General features: G+C 45.0%; 1 protein-coding gene across 2 annotated transcripts; it reads left to right on the plus strand.

Annotated features, from left to right (window-relative positions):
* The first annotated feature begins 406 nt into the window (after positions 1–406).
* On the plus strand, positions 407–9221 carry zbtb18 (zinc finger and BTB domain containing 18). Of its 2 annotated transcripts, XM_055162834.1 has the most exons (3): positions 407–818; positions 2747–2865; positions 5144–9221. In XM_055162834.1, exons 2-3 carry the CDS (start codon positions 2850–2852, stop codon positions 6841–6843), a joined length of 1716 nt encoding a protein of 571 aa, XP_055018809.1. In that variant the 5' UTR covers positions 407–818; positions 2747–2849; the 3' UTR covers positions 6844–9221. The 2 variants fall into 2 exon arrangements, with proteins under 2 accessions (XP_055018809.1, XP_020777065.1); XM_020921406.2 differs by lacking the exon at positions 2747–2865 and having other exon boundaries at positions 681–818.
* Positions 9222–11187: the final 1966 nt, after the last annotated feature.

Below are 11187 nucleotides of genomic sequence, written 5' to 3' on the forward strand. Positions count from 1 at the left end.
TTCCAAAATGTAGACTATTGATAAGATCAGTTTTTCAATATCATATTGAACAAACTCATGAAGTTTAAAGGCCTACTTATTGTATCTTACATGTATAAATATTTATTTTGTACAATATATGATGCCATATGGTGAGTTTTTAAGGCCTTTATAACATTGAGATTTAAGTGACTACTATGGTACACCTGTTAAAGTTGTGACTGCTTTAACTGTATGAGTCCAGGGTGGTTATTGTAAAGTCATTTCAATATAGTGGGTCAGCTTTACAATGTTTCCTGTCAAGGTGGAGGTGCACCTGCCTCTCAGCCCCGCCTCTCCAGCCCCAGTCCTGACCATTGTCCGGACCTGACTACAGTACCCAAAGCGCACCGCGGTCCCTCGCTCTGCGCCAGTCCGCCTCGTTGACTCGCAGAACCAGTTGGTTTGGCCCAGCCGCCCAGCTGCTTCTTCTTTCCTGCCTTCTCACTGTGTGTGTGCTGCTGTGGTGTGTGCCTGGTGTCAACCTACGCCGACGAGCGCACATATATCCCTCCCTCTCCTCTGTTGGAGGGCCGCTTCCAATTTGCCTTCACTTTCCTTCTCGCCGGCTTCATTGGCTTCCGCGCCGTGCCAGTCAACTCGCCTCCTCTCCCAGCCCGAGTTGAACAGCAACAGCTCGGAAACATCTGGCCGCCGCAGAGTGCTACACTCCCCGTCCCTCCGACGCTCACCTCGGCAGCCTGTTATGGAAATGAGTCTAAACTCTATTTAGTTTGGTCTCCGAGGGAAAGACGGCGATCTGACGGTGGACGCGGAGGAGACATTGGAGCTTGTTGTCTGTAAGTGCAGTGTCTAATAGTCCGATTAAAGGAGGCTCAGCAAAGAGAGAGAGGCTGGGTTACGGAGGGGAAAAAGTAGCTAAATCTTCCTTAGCATGACTGTGTTGTCTCTTTGCACTAATAGTTGCCATGTTGCTCTCCTTCCGCGGTGTTTTAGCAGCTGTTGTCATAGCAGCCGGGCCTGGCGCACAACTGTAAAGACTGAGATATTGTAGTGCCTGTTCGCTTTACTTTTGTTAGCAATGGTCGGGCTATAGCTAGCTGCGTGGGTCAGTGCCTGTGTGAGCCACTCTTCTTTCTGTTTGTCTTTTACATTTAATTACCCTCATCTTGCTCTGTCAGCTTGTTTAGCGGCAGTCCAATGTTAGTCCAGTGTAACAACCAAGTTATACGCGATTTCTCAGCTGGGCAAAGCTCTGAGGAGCTCTGAGCTGACAATTTAAGCAGCTTAAATTTGTTAAAATAACAAGTGAAAAATCTAAACAAAGCTCTGGTAATTAATTTCACATTTCCTGGTTAGTAATATTGCACTGTCACAGTGTACTACAAAATAGAAAATTGCTAAAATTATAATGATCAAAGTCTACTAGTGGTGTAATAAAGTTTTAAGATGCAAAAGCAATTGGGTACTGTTAAAACTGTCCCACCAACATGAAAAAGCTACTACGGTATTCAAACAAATTTTTTATTATATTTTTGAAACATTTCACATATATTGTGTAATTTAACGTCTTAATTTTGTCACTTTTATCAGCATATTATCTTAATCTCGCATTACATTGGGTAATTTTTTTTTTTAATTAATGTTATCAAAGTCCATTGTAATAGTCCAAATGCCCTATTATAAAGTATTTATTGATTGTGTTAACTTTATTTTTGTTGTGAACTTCTAGAGGTAATAAAAATAATCATGTCATCCTAAACTGAAATGAAAGCTTGGATTTTGAATGGCAGCTTTTGTAAGTTTCTCTGTGGCTTATTAACTACTCATGGCCCTTTTGTTTGGCCTGCTCACTCATTAGGTTCTTTTGGATTTGGCCCCATTGTTTTCTCATTTCATTTTTGTCCCTGTCACTTGTCCGGAGGGTCCTTGTAGGGGGCACAAGGATGAATGAATGAATGAGGCACTGAATGAATACAAGACAAGGCAGTGGCGCTGAAGCGTAAAGAAGTGGGAAACAATATCAGCTGCGTGCGTCTGTCAGTTGTAAATGTGCCTTGTTTTCTTTTGTTATTACTGGAAGGAGCTGGAGACCCAGGCAAGTGTTTTGAAACAAGAATTGCTAAAGTTTTACCTGAAAGTTTTATTTGCTCAAGACTTGCTGAAAGTATGACTGAGGTATTCAAACTGGTTACTTTTTTCCCTATAAAATGCAAACAGCACCCTCCTGCATTTTGCATTGTTGTGCTTTTCCCACAGAAAGAATAAAGGCTCAGAGAACAGTGAGGGAGACTGTGAGCTGTGGGACAAAGTTGTGTGGTGTTGGTATTGGTAGAATGAAAGAGGAGTCTGGTGGCAGGAGTGTAGAGGAGGCAGCATATGGCTGTAGAAAGAGCACAGCTGGAGGTAGCATCTCCATCTGAGGATGATGTCAGAGCAGCTGACAGGCTGCCATCCACCCCACCTCCTCCTCCCTCTCTCCCTCTCTCCTTCCCTCCGTCGCTCCCTCCCTCTCTCCCTCCCGCTCCTTTATTGTGAGCCTCAGCGGCAGCCTGGGAGAGTTAGTGCTTTGAGTGTGTGTGTGTGTGTGGGTGTGTGAGTGTTTGTGGCTGCCGATCAGCGCCAGTTAGTTAGGAGGAGGAGGGAGGTGGTATCTCGTTCCCCCTCCAACATCTCCTCCACTTTGCATCTGTCCCTCGCAGTTTGAACAGCGTGTTTTTTTCTGCCTGCCTCCCTCTTCTTGTCTTCTACCCACTCATTGATTCAGAGAAAGACTGAGCGAGGAAGAGAAAGAGCAAGAAAGAAAGATAGTGAGGGAGGGATACGAGCCAGAGCCCAGCTATTCTGCAACAGTGGAGTTAATCAAGTTGATGCATACTGCTACAGGTACGGTGTGTGTGTGGGGGGAGTTTGGGCGAGTTGTTTAGTTTTGTTGTGTGTCTGTGCGCAGCGTGTCAAACCGCGCTGAGAGAAACTGCAGCTGAGTGGAGTAGTAAAGTCGTGCTGCTGCTCCTGTCTGTGGGCTAATTGCAGTCCGGGAGCTGGTACTGTGTTATGTTTGACTCCAAAGACTTCAGCTACTGTTTTCTCTTCATGTTGTCTCATTTTTATCCAGGAAAAATAGCTGCATACAGTGTACGGCAGAATGATTTACTGAAGTATTTTTTTATTTAGGGAAAATGTTTATATCTGCTTATGTTTTATTAACATTATCAACATATACTGTAAATATTGATATAATTTTAATTTTACATTATAGAAGTTTAAAGTCATGTTTCGCTATAGCAAAAGGTTTTTTTTTTTTAAACTGACTATGCCTTTTAAAAATATCTTATTTCTTATAATCAGTTTTTGTTCCCTTGCCATAAAATTACTTGAAAGCGTGTGTGCGGACTGCTCTAGCCACTCTTCTCCCCTGCTGTCGGCTGGAGTAGAGGAGACTAATTTAGAAGTTGCAGATTTGAGCTGCCTGAATTGGCTAGACAGCTGTAATCGCACTCCCTCCTAGTCTTAATCTCTTTATCTGGCTAGCAGCTGCCATATGGCCCCCGTCAGCTGGATCAGATGTGGGTAAGCCTCCCTCCCTGCCCCGGCATGGCTGTCCCGGGCTGTCCCTCTCCTCCCAAACACCCAGACTTGTGCTGGGGTCCCCTCTCCTCTATGACTCCCGGGCACTGCCTGGCATGGTCAGCGGCTGGTGAAGAGCCACTGCCCTCCTGAGCTCGTACCACGACTCCCTCTGCACAGTCTCCACTCTGCTGCGGCCGACTTTATTTTTAGCCATCTTTAAGGATTAGGATTGATGCTGTGACGAGCAGGGCACTTACAGTGATTGTATTGTAAATCTTCTCTTCTTGGTTGGTGGTGGGCGGAGAAGAGGGGTGAGGGACGGGGCAGAATAAGGTGGCGTGGATGTGCGGGACAGTTTTCTGTAAGAGAGAAGTGCGTGAGGAAGGGTCCTGCGTAAAAAGAGGAGGTGCAGAGGGGTTTGGCTGGACAGGGGGAGGGGTGGGAGGAGGTGGGACACCCTTGTCCCCGTAAGCCCCTCATTAAAAGCAGTCTGTAGGAGCCTGAGGGCAGCAGCACACATAGACAAGAGGCAGACAGCACACACGCACTCACACATCCGGACACTCTGGGTTTAGCTTCATTCAAATGAGCTGATTTAACTGCTTTGGTTAACACCGCGTAGAGCAGGAGCCATGTATTTTCTCAGACAGGACAAATCTACTTGGCTAACAGGTGAGGCTTAATTCTTATACACTTAGTCTTCTTGTTTTCTTTCAATTTCAGATCTTCATAAACTTTGATGTAATACTTTTTTAAAATTTTATTCTCTAAATTTGCTCATGAGCTGGACTTTGCAGGTTAAGGGACAAGTCAGTGTGCAACAGTGTAAAATCATTTGAGTAGTTTTGCTTGTAGACTTAGTCTGTGGAGGTGTTTAGTAGGCTGCTGTGTGTACGTGAGGACAGTGTGTGCAGCTGAAAGCCGGTTACCTAAAAGGGCTGTGCCAGGCCAGGCCAAAGTGGGTTAATAAAAATAACCAGCGTAGGAGCAGCGACAATCCAGGAGTGCAGGCAGAGGAGTTAGAGAGATGCAGTGAGAAAAGCACAAGCTGTATCAGTGCGATGCCTTCTCGCTGTCGGGCTAAAATCATCTTCTAAATAACTTCTTTATTTTGTCTCCAGTCCATTTGTACTTTTTATGAGAAAACAGGATATTTCAGTCGAAAACTCAGTGTGAATTGAGAGCGCTGAATGGGCATCTCGAACAATGTTTTCTAAGAGAATTTTTTAAAATGATTTATTGAAATATACTCATGTAATTTTCTTGCATGATTTTTTTTTTAAACAAACAAAAACATTTCAGTTTTCTGGTTCTTTTTCTTTTATTTTGCCTCTGTCAGCTTTTGCATGACATTTGTCTCATTTTATGGTGATTGACCTAATTTGTATTGACAGCTGCTATTGTAAATTAATTTAGAAAGAATGATTTTTAGCTGTGTCAAATGTCAAATGTCATTTCTTTACACAATAACCTTTAAAATTTTATTAGAATATTCATTTAAATGAAAAATATGTATTTAAAAAATATTTCCATTGTTAAAGCTGACACATGACGAGAGTCCTTTCTGACACATTTCACTTCTGTGTGTGTGCAGGTTATGAGGACGGCAGGATGGAGTTCCCAGACCACAGCAGACATTTGCTCCAGTGTCTGAGTGAGCAGAGGCACCAGGGCTTCCTGTGCGACTCCACCGTGCTCGTGGGCGATGCTCAGTTCCGCGCTCACCGCGCTGTGCTGGCCTCCTGCAGCATGTACTTCCACCTCTTCTACAAGGACCAGCTGGACAAGAGGGACGTGGTCCACCTCAACAGCGACATCGTCACAGCGCCTGCCTTCTCTCTGCTCCTGGAGTTCATGTACGAGGGCAAACTGCAGTTCCAGAACCTGCCCGTAGAGGATGTGCTAGCGGCCGCCAGTTACCTGCACATGTACGACATTGTCAAGGTGTGTAAAAAGCGGCTGAAGCAGAAGGCCACGGCCGAGGCCGACAGCACGCGTAAAGAGGACGACGGCTCCAGTTGCTCGGACAAGGCCGACAGCCTATCAGACGGCTCCACAGGGCGACCCGCCACCGCCGACCTGCTGCACAGTGACGAGGAGGAGGAAGGGAAGACAGAGGCAGCACCACTGTGGCTCAGGCTGCCCTCCGACAGACCAGCCACCCCCGCCATGGCTTCAGGCAGTCCCGCTAACGGAGAGGCCGAGACCCAGAGCGCAGAGAGACTGGCAGAGCAGAAGCTGCTCTCTCCGGCTGGCAGCCCCAGCAGCTCCACTGGTTCCCTATCCCGGAGGTCCCCACACTCCATCAGCTCCCGTAGAGACCACCGGGGACGCAGGGTGTCCAACGACACCGCCGACTGTGTCCTAGACCTGTCTGTCAAACCTATAGGCAGCAACCACAGCAGCCACCAACCGCCATACTTCAGCGGGACAGCCACGCCGGACAGTCTACAGAGCCCGCTAGCCGTCAGGGTCAAGGTGGAGAGAGGTGTGGCGTCAGACGAGGATGAGGAGCTGGGAGGAGGGGATTATGACATGGAGCACAGTGGACTCAAGGTGACAGCCCCCAGTACCAACGGGGGTTTGACCCACCACATGGTGGGGGGTCCTCTGTCGGCCCAGAGAAGACTGGGTCTGGAGGCGCACCTGTCAGCCCTGCGCGAGGCGTCTCTGGCCTCAGAGCTGGAGCGAGAAGACAAGGCTCCAACAGGTGCAGACGACGAGGACCTACTGGGTGGTGAAAATGATCGTACCCAGACTGAGGCGGGCACTATGGACAGCTCTTTGCTGCCCTATGTGTCCAACATGCTGTCTGCCACTCACACACAGATATTCATGTGCCCTCTGTGTAACAAGGTGTTCCCCTCCCCACACATCCTCCAGCTCCACCTCAGCTCCCACTTCAGAGAGCAGGAGGGCATCCGGTCCAAACCGGCTGGAGACGTGAACGTGCCCACCTGCACCATCTGCAGTAAAACCTTCTCCTGCATGTACACACTGAAGCGGCACGAGCGGACTCACTCTGGGGAGAAGCCCTACACTTGTACCACGTGTGGGAAGAGCTTCCAGTACTCACACAACCTGAGCCGGCATGCCGTGGTGCACACACGCGAGAAGCCACACGCCTGTAAGTGGTGCGAGCGCCGCTTCACACAGTCTGGGGACCTTTATCGGCACATCCGGAAGTTTCATTGTGAACTGGTCAACTCACTGTCAGTGAAAAGTGAACCTCTGGCACTGCCCAATGTGAGGGACTGGGCCATAGAGGACAGCTCACAAGAACTGTGGAAATGAAGGCTGGGCTGGGGACAGGGCTCAGTCTGTAACCTGCTGACTCATGCTCTCATCTTCATGTATGTCGCAAATCTCATTCAATTGCACTTTAATAGCACATAAAATGTTACTACTGAATATTTTATTTCTTTATTTTGAGTTGGTGTGCGCTGTGTTTGGTGGTTTTCAGTGCGTCTCTAGACAGGTCGCAGTGAGAGTTTTGTGTTTTATTGGTGTTGTACCTCACAACGCTCCGAGTCCGACACTGGTGTCATATCAGTCAGACAGTCGAACCCACTGAAGCTGAAGCATTATCCACACTAAACGGGTACTGTGAGCACCACACACACACACACACACACACACTCATATGTGTGTGTGTCAAACTGCACTACGCTGGCAAAAATCTCATCTGGAGTGCGTGAGTGTGTGTCTGTTTTATTTAATTTTGTACTGGTATGGAGGCGCGCTCCCGCTTCTCTAAGCTCTTGATGTTGTGTAAGGGAAAGCTCATTGACAGATAGATTCACTCATGCAATGCACAGCCTCCCTTTTCACTTCCAATCAATTTGAAGTATTTTTTAAATCTTGGAAATTATAATTATTATTATTATTGTTATTATGAATAGAGTTTTTCTTAAATCTAGCTGGCAGTCTTTAAACATCTCTTGTTGAAAAGGTATTTAATTTAAGGTTGTTGTATATTGTTCTAGAGTTTTAATCTTTGACATCTTTTTAAATTAATATGATGATAATTATTATTTTTTATTACTTTTTGTAATGGGACCTGCTGTTGTTGCATGATGTCCAGACCTGTATATTTTAAAATAAAATGTGAATTTGCTGTATTACTGTACACATTGTAATTGAACAAACAGGCTTTCTTTTTTATTTTCCATTTTCTGTGAATATTTCTCAAAGGTGCAGTCTGTTAAAACAAATATTTTCACAACTGGAAAATGCATGAACATTGATTTTTGTCTTATTTAATTTGATTTTTTTTGGAGGAGGTGGATAGAATATTTTGAAAGTGAAGGGGTGATTTAGTATACTGGATGTAGGGGAATGTTAGCGGCTGCGGCGCTCTGGTGAACATGTGAAGCCTGTGTCTATATGCACTGATCTGCTGTTTGATGTGTTGTGTGTTTGTGTGTTTGTGTGTGCGAACTACTGAAGATGTTTATGTCACTAACCCAGCACTTCCTCCTGCTCTTCCTCAGGCGTTTGTGTGTCCACTGTGTGTTTCTGTGGTCCTCTCTGCTCCTCTGCACCCAACAGCAGGCACCCATGGGTGGCTTGGCTCACAGGGTGCTTCTTCAGGTCTGTGGGTGCTTTGGTGTGGCTCAGACTGGACTGAGGTTGGAGGTGGCAGAGAGTGAAACTGTCCTGCTGAATGTTGAAGCCTCAAATCTTTTCTCATGCTGAAGTTTGGCTGTGTGTTACACATAGAGAGAGAGAGCGTGTTTTAGACATTATCCATATCTGTGAACACAGAATTGGCATGCCTGAATGCACCTTTTTAAGCTCAAAGACAAAATCAGATTTTTTTGCTAAAAACTTGCCTTTTATTAAATCATTTTGAGTATTTGATACTGAAACCATTTACAGATCGGGACATTGTGTATGAATTCATGTCTATTGCAAATTAAATTTATTGGAAAATATCAATATTTTGATGATATTGGAAACAAATTGAAAATATTTTAAACATTTTCTGTTTGTGCATTTCAAAAGCTCTTTGTGAGTGGGATTTATAATGTTTTGTTTACAAACAGCTGTGGCTCACTCACTTCTTCCTCAGTATGGGCCCATAGACACGTGCATGTACAGGGCTGCAGTGGAGCCACATGAGCACTGCACTTCTGTCTGTGTGCATGGGCTTTTCCTGCTGTATGTTCTGGTTGTACTTGACTGCCTTAAACTGCTGTAGTCCAGCCTCTTCTTATTTGATTCAAATGGTGTGTGTGAAGTTTAGGGAGTTGTGCTGTGAATGAACCACCCACTAGACATCTCCAAACTTCTTGTTTTTTGTTGCTGTGCTTACTTGAAAACACAAATGTCATAACAGTTTGTAAACAAACAGGTGAAGTGTGCAGGGTGGGAGGGGTTCATAAAAGTTTTTCTGTCTCTTTTGAAAGAGGACAATCAGTGGAAAAACAAGCTGATTTAAATTCAGAGACATTTGCTCCCCGTTTGAGACTAAAACTATGTTTTTGTTTTTTTTATTTAAATTTCAGATTTAGTCATTTTTAGCTTTGACAATCATAGTTTTTATTTGTGTTTCTCAAGGGGAGTAAATTCTAATTGTGTTTAGTTTTGTAATTTTTGGTGTGTGCTGTTGTTGACATTTTTAAATTGTGTGCAAACTGCAATAAATTATAAGAATCTTGAAACTTGAACCAATTTTGTGAACTGTTTTTCTTATAGGCCAAAGTGCACTACTGTAATGTCACGTCATCATAAACACATCCAGAAGGCCCCATGCAGGAGGTTTTGGCATGTGAGCCCTATGTTTGTGATGTGGGCGTTAGTCGTGTTCATGTATATCTGTTTACATGATGGGGAGCTGCAGTGAGCTGGGTTTGGACTCAGCATGGCCACACAGTAACTTCTGATATGAGTGAGGTGTGAGCTGTATTAAGGGGGAAAAAAACTACAGCAGCTTGTCGAACGCTAACCCCCTCTGTAACACACAGGCGATCCAAAGCTCCTCAAGTCCAGTTTTCCAGTAAAGAAATCAGCTTTAGCTAATAATGTCTTGCTGCCTGCTAAACCTGCCTGTACAGATGCATTAAGAGCCCCTGCACTTGTCAGAGGCCAAGAAGTAGCAGTGTCTATTAGGGCCACAGATGGTCCCTGAGGTAAGCCCCAAACACTCGCTATAAGCTCACTCCTAATCTCACCACATTGTCCCCTGTCTGAGAGACCTAATGTTGGACCAAGGAAGCACAAGATTTTAGTCAAAAGTGGAACCTGTATCAGCAAGAGAAGAAAACATGAGCAAGTTATATGTAGTTATACTAATACACATTTTAATATAGAATATGGATGTTAATGTGATGTCAATCACACCCCACATTCAACTTTATGCAACTTAAACAAACACTCAAACATTCAGCAATAACTGTAATGAAAATTACTATCTTAGATATATGCAATAATTAATTTTATATTTAAGAATTGTTTTCAACCTGTTCAACTAGAATGAATTAGGAGTTATTGTATTTATTCAGTTCCATTCTGCAGTCAGATTTTAAGTTTAACAGGTTTATTATAACACATTTGTCCACTGTTATACACACATGTTGCCTTTGTTACTCTATGATTAGGTTAATTTGCTGTACATTTACTACACAGCCCTCTAAGCCAGAGGCTGCAGCAGGCACACTGTATGATAACGGCTGTATAGAATAAAACAGGAAAGCTTTGGTTCTGTGCTGTGGTGATCATTAATTGCAATCTGCAGCGTTCTAAGTGAACATCTGCTTGTAGACAACTGCTCCGTCTCGGCGTGCGCGAGGAGGCAGCCCGAGCTTTACTGTGAATGTAGGTCATTAATTTGTTTCTGTCTTTTGTTTACTTAAGGAAGGGGGACAAAGGGCCAGCTGCAGAACCATTTGGCTGTGCCCAGGGCGGGCCAGCTCAACATGTTGGGGAGGCTGAGACCAGCTTGGGCTCCTGTCTGGGGTCCCGGGCCCCAAGACTCTGCTGAGCTACTGCGGCCTCCTCTGTGCGTGAGGGAGAGGCCTCTGCCAAGCTGCCAGGACCCAGGGAAGGGCTCAGAATCAGGGGGGAGGGGGAGATAAGATGGGCCTGTTGACTGTGGAGTTTTTATAGTTCATCAAAATATCTTGGTTTACTTCAATGGAAACTAGCAGGTTTTGAGAGCATAAACTGGGCACTTGGCATCTGATTTATTCTTGCAAGATGTGGCCAGTGCCTTGGCAGAGGTCTAAGCCTCATGTTATGTGCTTTTATATTCTAACTGTAAGACAATTAAATGCATAAAGACTACAAATTAAAATATTTTACAAAAAATTCAGATTCTTCTGTGACTTGCTACATAGATTAAAAAATCAAAAGTGCAGGTCATTCCAGTCACTTGTTGAAACCAAGTCAAACAGAGCAGAAAGAAGTGCAGACAGACAGATAGAGACAGGAGAAAGCAGGCGTGTGTGAGCTCTAGTGATGGAGGATTGTCTCCATATTTAAAAGAGCTTCTTTGTCAACCACTCAGCACAGCAGGACAGAAGGCAAGCAACAAGCATGCAGACAATACAGTGGCACCGCGCTGGAGGAGGGAGGGCCAGTGGAGGGGGCCAGGGGGAGTTTTTTGGGAAATACTGGGGGTAGAGTATCCCAGAA

This window comes from Boleophthalmus pectinirostris, unplaced genomic scaffold (assembly GCF_026225935.1).
Source record: "Boleophthalmus pectinirostris isolate CB_2022bp ecotype Guang Dong unplaced genomic scaffold, ASM2622593v1 HiC_scaffold_5, whole genome shotgun sequence".
Taxonomy (NCBI): domain Eukaryota; kingdom Metazoa; phylum Chordata; class Actinopteri; order Gobiiformes; family Gobiidae; genus Boleophthalmus; species Boleophthalmus pectinirostris.